The 17709-nt window shown below is 53.7% G+C and overlaps 2 protein-coding genes across 2 annotated transcripts; one reads left to right on the forward strand and one right to left on the reverse strand.

Moving 5' to 3' along the window:
- Positions 1-345: 345 nt before the first annotated feature.
- Positions 346-3046, forward strand: CLUP02_01847 (uncharacterized protein; the record flags this gene model as incomplete). Its single annotated transcript, XM_049280883.1, has 10 exons — positions 346-523; positions 595-795; positions 876-906; positions 977-1241; positions 1323-1449; positions 1534-1778; positions 1834-2047; positions 2102-2188; positions 2266-2945; positions 3011-3046. 10 exons carry the CDS (start codon positions 346-348, stop codon positions 3044-3046), a joined length of 2064 nt encoding a protein of 687 aa, XP_049136840.1.
- Positions 3047-3710: 664 nt separating this feature from the next.
- On the reverse strand, positions 3711-16468 carry CLUP02_01848 (beta-ketoacyl synthase domain-containing protein; the record flags this gene model as incomplete). Its single annotated transcript, XM_049280884.1, has 6 exons — positions 3711-8794; positions 8898-9598; positions 9675-11985; positions 12049-12269; positions 12361-15268; positions 15355-16468. 6 exons carry the CDS (start codon positions 16466-16468, stop codon positions 3711-3713), a joined length of 12339 nt encoding a protein of 4112 aa, XP_049136841.1.
- Positions 16469-17709: the final 1241 nt, after the last annotated feature.

The raw sequence follows: 17709 nt of genomic DNA on the forward strand, positions 1-17709 counted from the left end.
ACCCTCGCACCCACCCTGGCACGAAGTCCCGTGCCTGGTCCCGTGACACACAGGAATAATTCGGTCTCAACCACAGGAGCATGTAGTCTTCGACCTAAAATCCCTAGAACAATTTTTGTATACAACGTTGTTTAACTTGGGCAGTATGGGGCTTCTGCGCCGCCAGACAGCAAGCGTTCTTTCATACCGCTGCGCATGGAAAGTGTCTTGTACAGGAAAATATATCTTCACCCTAACTGATAGAAATGTTTACTGCTGCTCGGCGCGTCTTACATCCAGGCCAGAAAGTCCTGAAATAAAGTTTCAATAGGTTGTCGGGCTTTCGGCCAGTAATCTCGGCTCGCTATGTCGACATGGGTCTATGGGGGTTTAATTACTACGTCCACGGCCTCGGAAGTCGGCCTCGACTGCGTTCCACATGATCGAGTTTCTCCTCCCATTGACATTTGGGTTATATTTGCGAAGCCTATTACCACCAGGCCTTTCTCGTCATACAATTTCTCTGATTCGAGCCGTATCTGGAGTGGCTTGCCCTTCAGCCAAGTATACTCCGATAATTACTTGTCTTTTACAGCTCGTGCGAAGTGTTCTCAGGGCAAATAGGCGCTATCACTCTTGATATCATGGGATTCCCCTATGTTCTCAAGGCTGTAGCGATACTCGCCTTCGTACGTACTGTTGCTTCAAGGACAACAAGCTCCGCATCAGATTTGAGAAATGACTACGACTTTGTTATCGTCGGCGGAGGAACTGCGGGGTTGACTATTGCAAACAGACTGACCGAGGATGAGACAAGTACGTCAAGAAGAAGCGCGCATTTTTTTTGTTGCGGTATCGTGTTTTACTGGGAGCTATGGTACTAAGACGTGTTGCAGCCACTGTTTTGGTGATCGAAGCCGGACCGATGTAAGGTCTCAAACTAGAGATTTTGGAGCACGTTGGCCGTTGACTGACTGAGGCTTAACCTCCACCTCAGCTATCCATACGAAAAGGAAGTCGTTGTTCCATACTTTTCAGCAGCTGGCTACATGAGGCCCCTGTACGAATGGAACATATCAACTGTCCCGCAGCCTGGCTTGAACTACCAGGAAATTTTGTGCAACCAAGCAAAAGTCTTGGGCGGTGCTTCAGCTAAGCACGCTTTGGTTTTCGACCGACCTTTACCTGGAGATCTTAACGCGTTTACTTCTCTTGGTATCGATGGTTGGGAATGGAAAGATGTTATTCCCTTTTTCAAGAAGGTAGGTGGTCCCATGTTCAAAACCGAACTCATCGTTAGTTCATGTTGTGGTTAATAGGAACCGAGGCCTGACATCTATCAGTTTGAAACCTTTGCAGAGCCTCCTCCGGAGAAGATAGAAAAGTTTGGTATCACGTTTGATCATCAGTGTCACGGATATTCCGGGCCACTTGGCGAAGGCTGGAATGAATATATCTTCCCTGACGATGGTGAGATCGATTCTTGTTTACCTTGCGCCGTATTAAAAACCTGTCCACATCGTATCCATGGATTCTAGGCTGACGATTCATCAGACAAATTTCTGTACGCACTTGACGCCATGGAGATACCTCGTGCTCACGATCCATCGTGTAACAAAATGGGCTCGTTCATCTGTCCGTCGTCACTGGACCAAGCCAATCAATCCCGCACAGATTCGAGAACTGCTTACTATGACCCGATTCGATTTCGGGCTAACCTTGATGTGTTGTACTTGAATCAGGCAACCAGGATCTTGACAGAGAATCATGGAGACCAGATCAGAGCCACAGGTGTTGAGGTATGAATTTCTCCGAGATTACACTTTTTCGACGTCCTGAGCTGATTAAGTATAGTTCGCCACAAGCCGCAACGCTACCCGTCACGTCGCTATAGCCACTAAAGAGGTTGTTGTATCGGCGGGAGCTTTGCGCTCACCCCATCTACTTCTCCTATCTGGGATTGGCGAGGCGAACAGACTTGCCCAACACAACATTACTCAGATCGTGGAGGTTCCAGGAGTAGGCTATAACCTTCAAGACCAGTTTACTGTTCCCCTTTTTTATGATGGTAAGTGGGCATAGCCTGTAGTCCTATCCGCGTACATGCTGACAACGTACGCAGCGAAAAAGGGGACGGAGACTTCGGACGACGAGAAAAACTCCACGTTCATGGCTGAACAAGAAAGTTTATACTATTACAACAGAACAGGTAGGTTCCTAGCGATGCATAGTCATTCGCTTTGACACATCAGGGGTGGATCAAATGCTGACATACAGGCCGAGTAGGACGTTGGACAAGAGGCTACGCCTCCGTGTTTTCTTATCTAACCGTCTCTAACCTCACAAACATCACTGGAGAACAGCCGTTTACCTCGCAGTATAATAGTACTTTCGATGAAGCTACTATCACGAGCGACACCCCAAGAACGGTTGCTGCGGGCTACCGTAAACAGTGGGATGTTCTTCGCGACACGCTTGAGAGAGGAGATATGGCGGCTTGGGAGATCACCTTTGTAGGAGGTGGCAAGATCCTTACCGCCACACACCTTCACCCTTTCAGTCGCGGCAACGTCTCGCTCGCGTCTTCGGATCCCTTTGATAATCCAGTGGTGGACCCTCGCTTTTTGGATCACCCCGGTGATTACGAGGCGCTTTTCGAAGGCGTCCGCCTTCTGCGCCGCATCGCCGCCACCGATAGTGTGCTGAACGTCTTACAGCTTGTTGAAAGCAAACCTGGTCTCCACGTTACCACTAATGACGACTTAAGACCCTGGATTGCGCAAGGAAGCGCAACTGGCAACCATTATACTGGGTCCTGCGCAATGTTGCGTCTGGAAGAGGGCGGCGTGGTCGATTCTTCTCTGAGGGTGTACGGAGTTTCCAACCTTCGCGTAGTCGATGCTAGCACAGTTACTGTTGTACCCTCCGGGCATAACCAGGGGATTGTCTACGCTTTTGCAGAGAAGGTATTTCCTGAGTCCCAATGCGTCGTCGAGTTTGGCTGTGTACATACTAATTGGGGATCTTGTAGGCCGCCGACATGATCAAACAGGATCATGAGAACTAGTCAGCGATGAGTCAGTGACATATCATTATTGTTAGATAAACGATGTTGATTTAATGCAATACCACTGAGGTCATCGATCAAAAGGGTGATTGTTGTGCTTGATTGAGGGATTCCGTCCCATCCCGCATCATCACCGGTTCGTACATATTATTCAACGCATTTCTAGCATCCCTTTATCCAGACACAGTCGTCAATCCAACAAAGTGTGGTTGTATTTCTTAGAGTAGTCTGCTGAGCCTGCAGCGGATCTATTTAACGATTGATACGTATCTTCTGTCTGATTTAATCTGACACTAAGTATCTTACAAGGGTAATGACTGTATGTGGTCAGTTTCACCTAAGCGAGGGTATCCCTGGTTCTGTCACTCCCTTACGCTGTACTTGGTTTTGTAAGAGTAGGTAGCAACTGTTCAAGTTGGCTACCTAGAACAGCTTGTTGTGTCGGTGAGATAAACGTAGTTCTTTGTGTTCAGGATTGCATTTCGTAATGCATTGTTGATGACCTTAACCTGAAGATCAGTGTTTCATGTCGAGTCGCGAGGCTGAAGGGCAATGATAACAACTAGAAGAGAGAGTGGCGAACTACAGTATACATTGCAGAAGAAATCTCATTCTTTGAACCATCTCTTGGGCATCTATTCATACTACATCTGCTGTTCGCAGTTCATCTAGACAAGATCTTGGGAAACACCAAGCCGCCCATCGACTCAACATGCGCGAAGAACTGCGCCAAAACCGGGTTCAAACCGGCCTCTTTGGCCCTAGCCGCCCACTCCCCCAACGAAATAGCCTCAACCTCGGCGCCAATCTGTTCTTCTAACCGTTTTTGCCACTCTTCAGTAGGCATCTCAACGCAGCCACCCAAGTTCACATAACGCGGTCGCTGCAGCGACTTGGTGTCATCCCCATCAAGACTGCGACCCATCACGCCGTCAAGTATGCCGCTGACAACGTTCTCGGCACCGACAAAATTGATCACGCCGCGGATCACGGAGCTCGTCGGCACGGCGCGGAGCCGGGCGGAGAAGTAGAAGAGCTCCTGCCACAGATCACGCGCCGGACTATCCCCGTCGTTGCCGTCACTACAGGCAGCGCCGAGAACGGCGTCGATATCGACGGCGGTGGCTCCCCGTACGATGCTGGTCGGGCGGTATATCGATACGCACAATTCGGGAACCACGCGGCATGACTTCTCGAGAAAGCGCTCGCTCGCCCACTTGCATGCGGTGTACCCATCCGCAGAACGGATGCCATCGCCGGAGTGCGGGGGAAAGGGGGCGGCAGACCTGGGAGGGAAATCGGCTTCGCCGCTGTAGATGGCGACTTCGGCGCTGGAGACGTAGTGGACGGGGATGCGGTGGGGGATGGCCAGGCGGACTATCTCCCGCGTAGAGTCATAATTAATCGGCTTCAGGCTGGTATAGGAGCGCATGTGCGAGACATCGCAGCCGTTGTGCAGGACGGCGTTCGCGGCGCCAAAGATGGTCTCAACGTCGGCGACGGAGAGGCCCAGTCGTCCTTGTGTCAGGTCGCCAGGGAAGATAGAGACCTTGGGGCTCTGGGCGGCCGCCGTCGCCGCGATGAGTTTCGCCGGGTTCCTGACGGCGACGCAGTAGACAGTCTCAACGTTCTGGTCGGCCACGAGTTTTTCGAGCAGTTTCGCCCCTAGGAATCCGGAGGCTCCGGTCATGACAACTCGCCGGACGACGGTCGCTTCATGCATTTTGCTCTTGCTCCTTTTTGCCTCTTTTGATGCCCATTCGACGGGCACTTCCGTCTCGGCCTCCCAGTCAACAAATGACGACGTCGTGTCGATGCTCTTCCCCCCCTGAGTTCGGAGGGCCATCTTCCTTAACGAACTGTGCTCAAAGAGCTCTACGAGAGGAATCTTGACGCCGTAGGTCTTGCGGATGGACGCTTGCAGCTTGATGAGGAGCAGCGAGTTGCCTCCCACGTGGAAGAAGTCGGTGCCAGGGAGAATGCTGACACGTCCGCTGCGGATGAGGTCGGAGGGAATAACCGTAGTCCAGAGGTCAAGCATCGTGGCCTCATCAGGGCTCAAAGCCGTCGGGATAACGTTGTCTCTCGACGGGTTCACAGCGTCATTCGGAAGGAAATCCGCCACGCCGCCGCTGTTGCCGGTTTTGTCGGCGGCCAGAGTCGTCATGTCCAGTTCCGCGATAGCACGACGATCGAGCTTACCTGAGACGGTGATCGGGAGGCGACCAACGCGGAAAATAGCGGCGGGCACCATGCGGAGAGGGAGCCTGGGTGCAATTTGGGCAGTGCGGAAGCGCTCCAGGTCTAAGGTCGCGTGCGGCTGCAACACGACATAGGCAACGAGGAAGCCACTCTGCTCGTCGGCGGCACTGCCAGACATACCGTTGCCGAGGCCCGAGGGGCAATGCAGCGTGACGGCGGTCTCTGCGATGAGTCCCTCGCCGGCGTGGGCGATGACGGCCTCAATGTCACCGAGATCGATACGTATACCGCCGAGCTTGACCCGGGTATCGTGGCCGGTGGTCCTGCCCTCAATCAAGAGGGTGCCGTCCGCCAGCCACCGGCCGCGGTCCCCGGTGCGATGGTGCATCATGCTCCATCCCTTGGCACGGCACACGTCTGAAAAGTACGTGCCTGGGACAAATCTGGCCTCTGTGAGGTCTCTACGGTTGAGATACCCCTGGACAACGCCGGCGCCGGCAACGACAATCTCTCCCGAGACCCCGGCGGGGACGGCCTGGAGACTTGCGGTCTTCTCGTCGACAAGATACACGAAGCTATTGGGTGCCGGTCTGCCGGCGGAGACCACCATGTCTGCGTAAAGCGAGCTTTTGGGGTTGAGGTAGTCAAGCTCCATCCTGGTAGCAGAGCAGGTAACCTCAGTTGGGCCGTACGCGTTGAACAAACGGAGGTGCTTATTATCTAGAGCCCGGAACCGCTCGAGCAGCGAGACCTTGATCGGCTCGCCACCGGCCACTGCAATGCGCCAGGGGCAGCGCGAGAGATGGAGATGGCCGTATGCCAGCCACATGGTGTACTCGGACGGGGTGGCGCCCGTGAAGGTGACGTTCTCGCGGACCATGACAGCCGTGATGCCGACGGCGTCGCCGCGCAGCGCCCGCGAGACCATGCACAGCGTGCCGCCGAACGCGACGGCGGAGAAAATCTGGGTTACCGACATGTCGAAGCTCAGAGCGCTCTGCTGGAGGATCACGTCGTCCGGGCCGAAGCCGTAGGTGCGGGCGGACTGCTCGACCTCATTGGCGATGTTGCCGTGCGTGAGGACGATACCCTTCGGGACCCCGGTCGAGCCGCTCGTATAGAGGATGGCGCAGGGCAAAGCGTAACCCTCCTCGATTTTGTTTTTTTGCGCGGCAATGGTGTTCATGTTTCTTCCTCCGCTCCATGACACCTTTGACGGAATGTCCTCCACGTTCAGTATGGCTGCCGTCTCTGGGCTGGATGGCATCAGCTCCGCCTTGGCGCTCTCGACTGTCTGGCTGCCTACCAGCAGAACTTCAGGCTTGCAATCCTCTACAATCTGGCTAAGTCGAGAGACAGGCGTGCCCATGTCGAGCGGCACGTATATGGCGCCAATTCTCATGATGGAGATCATGGAACAGACCCAGTCGGCGGACGGTTCTTGATACACCACTATCGTCGGCCGCGGCGACTTTACGAGGGGTTCAAGAGCCTCGGAGATGGCAATGACTCTCTCTGTCAGAGCCTTGTAGGACAGAACGCTTCCATTCCCGTCCTTGATGGCAATCTTGTGCGGGTACTTCCTGGCAATGCACATGATCCTCTCCGGGAGCGTTGTGTTCCACTCTGAGTCGCATAACTCGCCACTGCCGAACTCCAACGCCTTGCACAAGCTCGAGGGCGGGAAGTATTGAATATTCTCCAACGGGCGCGATGACTCTGTTGACAGCCCTTGGACCAGATGATAATAGCAAGAAGCCAGAAGATCTGTGGCCGCCTCGTCGTACAAAGACTTCTGGGCCATAACGGATACCAAACAGTCCCCCGCACCGCTGTTGCCGTTGTCGATGATGTCGAGGCTGATGTCGTAGGCCGACCTACCCGGCTCGAGGCGCAGCATCTCAAGCTCACAGTCATCGAAGGCGAGCTTCTCCTGAGTGCCCATCCGATAATCGACAAAGGCCTGGAAAAGCGGGCTGTGGTCGCGAGATCGGGGCACTTGTAATTCCTGCAGTAACAGCTCGAACGGGACGCCACCATTGAACAGTGCTTCGAGGGTTGTCTCCTTCGTATCACGGACGAGTTGAGCAAAGTTTGTCACGCCAGAGGAAGAATTGAACAGGAGAGGGAGGAGGCCCATCACGGGTCCCAGGCAGTCTGCGGTCTCGGAGCCGTTGCGGTTAGCCTCTGCAATGCCGACACACATGATGTCGTCATCATTGCCGCAGAGTCGTGTCAAGAGGAAGCGGAAGGCTGCAAGGTAGAAGTGGAAAGGGGTGCATCTCAGCCGGCGACACGAAGCCTTGACTATGGAGCAGGTCCGGGCATCAAGGCGTATGTCTCGACGGTGGTGATCGTACCTTTCAAGAGTACCGCGCGAAGCAACCCGAGCCATGGGAAGAAGGGGCAGGGCCGGAGGAAGACGGCTGAACTTCTGTTTCCAGAAAGACAACTTATCTTTCCATTTCCCCTCCTTCAAGTCCCTGACCTGCTGGCGGCCGAGGTCAGGGTACTGCAGGATGTCCCATGGCAAGGGCATTCCGGCGTACGCGAGCTGGTAGTGTCTCAAGAGAATAGTGGAGCTGAAGCCATCAAAGTTGATGTGGTGACTGCCGACGAGCAGGAAACTAGTCATCGGATCATCGGTGAGTTTCAATAGCTTGACATTCATAAGGTTTCCTCGCTCAAGGTCGTAGACGTGTGCCATCATTTGATTCAGAGCTGCCCAAGCTTCAGCCTGAGTCCCAATTTCCTCAACATGGAGTTCCATCAACGATTCTTCCATGATGCCCTGCAGCGGTTCCCCGTCTACGTCTTGGATGAAGCAGGTTCTGAGAGACTCGTGGCGGTTGGCCACGGCCCGGACGGCGCGGCTGAGGTCGTCAATGCGTAGAGGGCCGGTGATGCGACACAGCGCAGCGTGATTCAAGGTCGTGGGATCATCTAGAAACGTCTTAGTGAACCAAAACATGGCCTGGCCGTAGCAGAGAGGCTCGGACCTGATGACGTTGCTCAAGCTGGACTTTTGGGCTTCTCGGGCACCATCATGGTGAAACTGTTTCGAAGAGAGGTCTGGCTGGTCGGGCTCTCCGGATGTCGTTAGGGCCGGGGAGAAGGAAAGGTTGGACTTGGTGATGTCGTCTGTGGAGGACACGCCGGGAGAGTTCGAGCTCGATGTTTTGTCGGACGAGGTCTCGTCGTCGCTGCTGTCGCGATCTAGGCCCGAAGCAACATTGCAAATTCGCGTCGAGAATGCAGGAGACTGATGAACGGCATAGTCTCCGTCCTTGTCGGTATTGCTGCCCGTGAGCTTGGGTGTCAGGCCAGGGGGCCTTTCGGTCATTGCGAACCTGACCAGGTCCACCACGGTAACGCCCGACAGAATCTTGAGCACAGGGACATTGATGCCGAGGGTCTGTGAGAACCAAGCTCGGATCTCGACGGCGATGAGAGAGTCGACACCGGCCGAGTCCAGGTCCTGAGTACCGACCGCGTCACCCTCGATCACGAGCTGCAAGGACCCCTTGAGCTTTTGGACAAAGGCATCTATAAATATCGAGCTGCGTTAGTTCGTCTCCTATCTTGATCAAAATATGAGAGCAGAAGGACACCGTAAACATGTGCATATTGAATGAATAAAATGACTAACCTTGAATCACCCGATGCGCACTCGCGTTGGAAGTACATTCGAGAAGCTGCGACTTCACCGAAGCGTCCGACTTCGCATCCGTAGCTTGAGATGCAGTTGCTCTCTGGACGCCCAGATGGCTCATACGGGGGTTATCACACCATACGGGCTTCTCGACATCATCTTTGGAGAACGAGCGCACACACGTTGTAACCTCGATGTCGTTATCAGAGCCTGCCGGACTGGCTAAGACTGCCTCGGAAAAGGCAACGTGGAAGTCGGACTCGGACATGAAGTTGTACCCCGTCTTGATCAGTCCGTCTCGGACGGCCTGCCGGTCGATGCGCTCGACATAACCGACGCCCACGACGGGACCGAGGTGCAGCACCGAGCCCGCGAGACCCTTTCTGCGTCGTCGCCTCGCCACGCTGACCATGAAGGCATTAGCGGCCGTGTAGTTCGCCTGGCCCATACGGCCGGTGACGAAGGCGCCAGACGAGAAGAAGATGAAGAAGTCGAGAGGAGTATCGAGAAGCACCTCCTCGAGATGAATGCTGCCATCCACCTTGGGGCGTAGGGTACCCATGACGTTGTCGTACGTCATGTTTTGGATCACACCGTCATCCAACACCATGGCTCCTTGGGTCACGCCGGCGATGGGTGGCATGTCGGAGCGGATTTGGTTGTAGACATCTTTGACTGAAGCTTTCGAAGTGATATCGCTGTTTACTGGGTTAGCATCTAAATGCAAGGGAAGGGACCAAAGAGGCTGCGAGAGCAGAAGGATAATGAACTAACCATGAGAAGACAACAACAACTGCCCCGAGCCTCTTCATTCTCTGGAGCCATTTCTCGTCGATTTTGGGGTTTCTGCTGGACAGTACAATGTGCTTTGCGCCCTTCGTGATCATCCAATGGCAAAGGGAGAGTCCCAAGGATCCTGACAGACCTTGGAGCCAGTATGTTTTGTCACCGCGGAACTGCAGACGACTATCTGCCGGTAGCACAGGTACCTGCAGATAGCAGTCTTCTCCTGGCCTCCAGTCCAAGACGCTCAGTGGCTGGTCGAGGGGCGACCCTCCGTGCGTTTGCAACGATCTCAACGAAACTACAGGCTTCTCCGCAGATCGCGAGGTCTTTGATGCTGCAGACGAGTGCACCAGACCGGCGCGCAATAACGTGCCTAGATGATTGGATTGCTGAGTAGTCATCTTCAAGGAGACTGCTGGCTGTTCGCCGCCGGAAACGAAGCGAAAAGGCGATGGAATAATGGTTGCGCGCTTCCCAAGCAAGCGGAGGAGTTGCTCGAGAAGGGCATCGGACTCGAACTTGTGCGATAGATCGACAAAAAAATGGACACTCTCGGGAAGTAGTCGACGTACTGCTCTCGAGGTGGCATGTTGAGGGATTTCTATGCAGTCAACGGGAAGTGCTGCGAGACCTTGGGGTGCTGCAAAGGTAACCGTGACTGACTTCTGTTTGGCGTAGAAAGACAGGATATCGGCCTGCGTTGCGTCTGCGTGGTAAACCAAGAGCGACTGTCCACTCTTCAAGGGACCAAGGACGGTTGTCGCGACCAGACCACAGGCCACAGCCCTAAGGTCATCAGCCGAATTGGATAAGGGGCTGAAGGGAATCACCAGCGAGCGAGGTTGTCGCAGGTTTGACGCCAGTACCGGCGACAGAGTCGTTATTGTGGATGTCGGCTGATCTTGAATGTGACCAGACGCGACAAACAGAGATGCAAAATCTGGTGCAAGCTTGAGAGGCGTCGCAATCGAGAAGTCGACGCACAGCTCAACGTATTCTTCCTCATCCTCCGAGGCGTTGGCGGTCAACTCGACGGGTTGTACAGGGTCAGTTGCCGCCTCAGAAAACCCAATTGAACACCCGTCTTGGGTCCCCAAAGTAACCTTGGATGCAGGCACGTCTATTGATATTGGGCGTCGGCTGGAGTTGTAACGGTTATTGAGCCGAGGGCTGCGCTTGAGACGTGGCAACAGGATTGCACCATCTTTGAAGATAACTTCTTGCTCCATCGTCCACAGCAAGTTGCTATCATTTGCGATACCGTCTGCAGTCCATTGCGCGAAATAAGCCAACCGGCACAGCAACTCGCTCAGTAGGGTCGCATTTGACGACTGGACGCTGTCCAAATCGACGAACTGACAGGTCAAACCGATCGCTTCGAGCAGCTGAGTACGACCGAAGCCAAGGGAGATGTTGGCATGAGGATTCTCGGCCAGACGACCCTGCGTGACCCAGAGGACCTTTTTGCACTCCTCAAATATCCGTTTGAGAAAGTTCCAGCGTCCCTCGGTGAGGTCACTGAATACTGGGTTCTCAAGGTCAACGAGACTCAGAACAACTGTCTGGGGGCCGAGACTGTCGGGAGAGACGGTCTCCAGCGACTTCGCAATGGTTGTCCGACGACAGCGGCCTTTCATGGCGTCGGAGATGGACCTCGCGAGTCTAACGACAGCCAGGCTCTTGCCTCCGACGATCAATAGATCACAGCTGCACAAGGGGTCGCGAAGGGTTGAAGGAGCTGTGAGAGGCTCGCGGAGACACTGGACGCGGTCATCGACGGCCTGAGACACGATGAGAGAGACCGGGTGGGCAAGTGGGTCGAGCTCAGGGGTGACGGCGTCAACACCTCCGAAACCCGTCTTCCGCAGCAGCTGATCCCACTCAACGACGTTGATACAGGGCGAGTAGACACGCCCGTCATCGCGACCGAGCCACCAGCCGGGCAGGCAGCCAAAGACAGAACCCTCGCGGATGGGCTCGTTGTCAGTGACCTCGAGCATCATGATGTAACCGCCCGGTTTCAACAGACGACGGGCGTTGCGCATCGTCTGCTCGAGCTTCTCGGTGGCGTGAAGGACGAAAGAAGCCACGATGAGATCGTATGACTGTTCGGTGAAGCCTTGATCCTTTCCAGATTGTCCGATGTCGAGGGTTTTGAAGATTAACTTGTCGAGTTCGTCGGTGAAAACTTCTACGGCCGTGGGGAAAAAGCCCGAAGAGATGTCGGTGAAGGTGTAAGAACTGTACGCCCCCTTGAGATCCTTCAGGATAGTCTTCGTAGCACTACCAGTACCAGCACCTGCTCTAGTCAGTTGCAACTTTCTTTGATCAGCAGCTTCATGTCAACTCATTCAACACTCACCAACTTCAAGTATGTTCATGTTCGGAAACCGATGACTCAACTGCGCAACAGCACGGCCAGCGTACTTGTTGTACTGGGGAAAGGCAAGAGCCTTTTCGTAGTACCGATCAAGGAGACCGTCCTTGCGCATGTGCTCTAGCATTGTCGTCTTGCCCCAAACAACGTTGCGGAAGTTTTGACCTGCAGCATGTACCATACGGATGTCTACTGTGTCCTTGTACCTATGTTGCCATCGGCGTGATTAGTTCGATTCATTCAGATGTTGACTCTGGAGCATAATGCATTGTGTATAGCGAAGGTCTCAAAACTTACGGCTTACATATTCTCTCAATATCTTCCCAGGAGTCGGAGTCCCATTCCTTCTTGACATATAGATGGTCATCGGCGGCGACCCTGTCGAGAATATACCGGGTGTATTCGAACATCCCAACATAAGGCCCTTCAGTTCGCGCCGGATGGTCTCGTGGAATCTCGTGGTCCAGAAGCCGCAGGTAATAGTAACAGGCGCGTTCAGCCACAACAGCCAGTTCGTGTTCGTATTCCGTCGGTTGGCCGTCGTACACAACCTTGGCGACATCCGGCTTCTCGACATCCCAGACTGTCTCGGAGAAAAGCAAGGTGTCTTCCACCTCGGTAGCCCGGGCAAATGGTACACAGCGAATTCTCTCAACCTGAACAATGGCTTCGCCGGTTGAGCAAAGGTCGAGATCACCACAAATTGGAGCTTTGTCTTCCTTATCGAGCTCGGCCGTGACATCGATTCTTGAGGCTTCCTTCGCCAACTGCGCGTCAACAACAACCCTCTTGATCGAGGTTGGTACATGAAGAGACCATAATCCACCGTCATAGGGGGCGCTGAATGCCAGGATTGCGGTCTGGAACGCGCAGTCAAGCACGGCGGGATGGACGATATACGTCTTGTCGGAATCGTCGGCCACCAGCGTGCTTCGGGCAGAGTCCAAGCACCTCTCAATGTCTGAGAGAATACGGAACGGGCCAGAGTATCCATAACCCAATGAATCAAGGTACTCGTAGAACTCTGACGCGTCAAGACGTGTCAGTAACTTGCCATCATGATCCACACTAGGACAGAGGAGCCGGATGCTGCCATCTTCTTCATCCTCCTCCTTGAGCGTGGCTTTGACCCGTCCATCCGCCACTAGAGCCATTGAATCACTCTGATTGCCAGAACTAGTAAAGAGAGAAAAGACGGCGCTCATACTCCGGTCATCCACCTCCAACTCCGTCAAGGAGAGCAGCGTCTCGACATCACCGTTTTCGCCCACAGTCACGGCTTGGCGGATGGTTATATCTTCCACTTCGACGAGACGAAGCTGCTTTCCTCGTCGTTGAGCGATGGTGCGAGACGCTTCAATGGCCATGACAACGTAGCCAGCGGCAGGCAAGACACTCTGACCTTGAAGCTGGTGTCCGTCTAGCCAATGAATTTCCTTGGGATCTAGGAAGTTGCGCCAGCTGATCTGTCTTGCCGTTACTTCCGGGCACAGTCGGCCCAAAAGCTCGTGGTGAGATCCCCCCGAAAGACGAAGCAAGCGTGAGCGCCTAGACTCATGCCAATAAGATGCCTCGTGATCCCAAGCGTACGTCGGAAGTCCCGTAGACACCGTGGGTTTCTTATCGCCGGTCATCGTAGATTCAATGTAGTCGGCGAGGTTCACCAGAGGGCCCAAGTGCGACCACGCGCTCCCTAAACTGCAGGAAAGCGCAGCGATAGCATCATTTCCTCTGCTAAGGGTTCCTAAGTATGCGCCTGCACTTTTCCCCAGAATCTGGAGCGCCGGGGCCTTCAGAGCCGGATGAGGACCGACCTCCATAACGAGGTCAAAGGGACCGCTTTCGTGAGCAGCTGCCCGCACAGCCTGAGAGAAGAGGACAGTCTGCACCATGTTATCGACCCAGTATTGCCCCGTGCCTCTCTTTGAAATTGCGTCAGGCCCCAGCTCGCCGGCATGAACGCTAGAATACCAGGGACACTTGGCCTTACCGACAGTTGTAGATGTGTTCTTAGCCAAAGCAGACCCATAGGGTTCAGCACAGGGCTCCATGTGATACGAGTGATAGGCCTTGTCGACTTTGAGAAGGCGAGCGAAACACTTCTCGCCTTCTAGTCGACTTTTGATATCATTGATAGCCTCCTCGTCACCTGAAAGCGTGACACTGGAGTCCGAGTTAGACGCAGCAATTGAGATTCGCCCGTCGTAGCCGGCGATGAGCTCTTGTGCCTCTCGCAACGAGTTCGAAACAGCAAGCATCGAGCCCCTTGCGGCATTTCGGCCCTGGGCATGCTTGCTGTGGAGGCCGCGGTAGTACGCAATCGTGATGGCATCTTGTGCAGAGACAACACCACTTGCGTACGCGGCTCCAATTTCGCCGGATGAATGGCCGACGACGGCGGAAAACTCCAATCCGGCGGTTTTGAGGACTTCGACGAGCATGATTTGGATAGCAGCGCACAGCGGCTGCGATAAAGCAGCTTGCGAAATGCGTGATGCTTGCTCATCCACCAGAAGCTCCTGCCGAAGGGTCCAGGAGGGGCGATCGAAAGCAGGGAGTCGCGTGAGATGTCGGTCCAAAGAGTCAACGATCTGGCTGCAGAGGGGCGACCTAGTTACCAGTTCACGACCCATTCCAGCCCATTGCGCCCCTTGGCCGGTAAATACACCAAGCACTCTGAGAGGGGCACCATCGGAGTCTCTTATGCGCGCCTCCACGCCGAACTTCTCTGCCTCGAGCGACTTGCTGATTTCCTTGGCCAACTCGTCTGCATTGGCGGCCGCGTAAGTGATTCTGAATGCGTGGGTTGTCCGGCGGGAGGCAAGAGTCCAAGCAAGGTTAGGGATGTCGGTTGAAGGCTTGTCGGCCAAGTATTGAAGATATGAAGATGCTAACGATCGAAGTGACGATTGGGACGCAGCTGAAAGCACAATAGGTTGCGCGATGTTGTCCACATCGACCGCAACCTTCTTCCGTTCCAACACTGATGATTCATTGGGCTCATAGACCTCGAGAATGGCATGGGCGTTGGCACCGCCGAACCCAAAACTGTTGACACTAGCTCTCCTGGGCTCCCCAGGACGCAAAGCGGGCCATTCTGACAAAGCTGTTGGGATTTCGAGGTGACCATAGTAAGGCTGGACGCTGGGTGCCAAGTTGTTGAACAGTAAATTCGGGGCAATTTTCCCGGCCTGAAGACACAACGCTGAACCAATCCACGTCAACATACAATCAATAGAGTGGTGACTCTAACAAATCTTGAAACTTAATGTGAGAAGAGGGACAACTTACAAGCTTTTAAAAGAGCAGCAAGACCAGCAGTACCTTCGGTGTGACCAATAACTGTCTTGATAGATCCAACAAACAGCTTCTCGCTATCGTGAGAAAGAGTCTCGCCACCAAAGAAAGCATCATGAATAGCTTTGGCCTCAACTGGGTCACCAGCTGGGGTTCCGGTTCCATGGGCCTCGAAATATTGGGGCCGTGAAGTCAAAGGGTCCAGATCAATCTCACGGTAGGTGCTCCGGATGAGTTCGGTCTGCGATGTCGGACTAGGCATCGTAATGCCAGACGTCCTGCCATCCTGGTTGATCCCAGTGTTCCGCACGATACATTCGATAGGGTCGCCGTCGGCAAGAGCCTGGCTAAGCGTCTTCAAGACGACGGCCGCCACGCCTTCTCCACGGGCGTAACCATTGGCATCCACATCCCACATACGGCTTCGGCCATCGGGAGAAAGCATGTTGAGGTTACTCTCGGCGATGTAGTTCTCGGGTCCTAAGAGCAAGTTCGACCCCGCCGCAACAGCAACGTTGGACCGCCCACTTCTCAGGACTTGAACAGCCTCGTGCACAGCAACAAGACTAGAGGAACAGGCTGTATCGAGAGTGATGGACGGACCCTTCCAGTCGAAGAAGTAGGAAATTCGATTGGACATCAAACTTCGACCAATGCCGGTTGCGTGGTATCGTGCGAGGTTGTCTATGTCCCTAAGGAGTTGGTTCTCGTAATCACCGCACATGACGCCACAGTAAACCGCCGTATTCGTCCCCTTAAGTCTGGCGATATCGAGACCAGCAGCCTCGACTGCCTCGTAGACAGTCTCGAGGAGGAGGCGGTGTTGCGGATCCATGGTCTTGGCTTCCATTGGTTTCACATTGAAGAAAGGGGCGTCGAACTTGGTCACATCCTGATCAAGGAAGTAAGAGACCTTGACGTTGCTCGTGCCATGATGAGCCGCGTCGGAATGGTAGAAGCTGTTGACGTTGAATCTCTCGGGGGGGATCTGACGCGCAACGTCTCTTGGCTGGCTGAGCAGCTGCCATAGCTTGGAAGGCGTAGAACTTGATCCCGGAAAGCGACAGCCAGATCCTATGATGGCTATAGGCTCCAAGTTGTTCGCCATCCTAGCTCACGGTGTTCAAGTTGCCGTCGAAAAAGTGGCACGGAGAAGTCGTAACGTTGGGTTCTATTGCAATAATAGTTCCAAGAATGCTTGGAGACTGAAAATGTCTTAAGACAGTGCACAACATCTTTGTGCTCTCTTACAAACATTCGCTTTTATTTAATTTATTCTTTCCTTCATAGGTCAGTCCTCTGTCCGTTATTGTGTGCAAACACACATGCCGGGGTTGCAACTGTATCCGCGAGTGCTTTGTGGATCTAGCAGACAGCGATCAAAACTATCATTTCTTTAGGAAAGTAACGGTATTGCTTTTCGGCCCAACTCCAAGTTATCGGCAGTTCGGAAGCAAAAATTAAATCTTGTTCTCTTGAAATCTACTGTTCAACAGACAGTATGCGTCGGAGGGTGACGCATTAACATGGACTTCCACTGCCCAACGGATGTCACCAAATAGCTAAATGACACTCTGATCGGCCGGTTGGCTTTACTATAGTTTGCGAGGGGGAAAAGCAACCGACCGATTTCGGCTGACCGATGCGGGGCCGGCCGGTTGCGTGCGATTCTGCGATCATTACAGCGAACCCTCTGGCTCCGCCCCATCTGAGTCCGGTCCGTTATCGTATAATTCCGTATGCCAACACGGCAATACATATATATGCGCCGACATGTATGGCAGGCCGTAGAGGTCACTGTTGCAAAACCCTAAATTCCTTGCAGAATTCCTCAATTAGATTAGCGTCTTGTTGTGCAAGCCCCGCAACACATCGATCTTATGCTCAGTTTCCTTTGCTTGTGGGATAGTGAAACCTTGCTGGACAACAGCGAGTCTGCTGCAAATCAGAGATATTAATTCTAGTTCAATACGCAATCAGGTAATACAGCATCGAACGGCAGATGACGCATCGGGAAGCAATATGACTCCGTCATTCTAGTTCTCTGGGTCCACCTCTCTCTTGTCAGCTTCCTCCGCCTAGTTTAGCTACTGCTATTACAGCATCGTGCATATGTCGCTCCTTCTTTTGTAAGCATTGAGAATGTTTGAGCGGTCCAAAACTGTTGTGATGGGCCCCTGCAAATATCTGGTAATGGCTGCGGCGGCTGGTTTGCGAACAAAATGTGGAACCAGGTCAAGGAGAATTGTCCGAGCCGGAGCCCCCACAGCAACCCAGGAATCGTGTCACAAGAGTTTGTATGAGGCAGTCAACATAGAGGATATCTGAAAGAGTGTATGTATGTATTGA

The sequence above is a fragment of the Colletotrichum lupini genome, chromosome 1 (assembly GCF_023278565.1).
Source record: "Colletotrichum lupini chromosome 1, complete sequence".
Lineage (NCBI taxonomy): Eukaryota > Fungi > Ascomycota > Sordariomycetes > Glomerellales > Glomerellaceae > Colletotrichum > Colletotrichum lupini.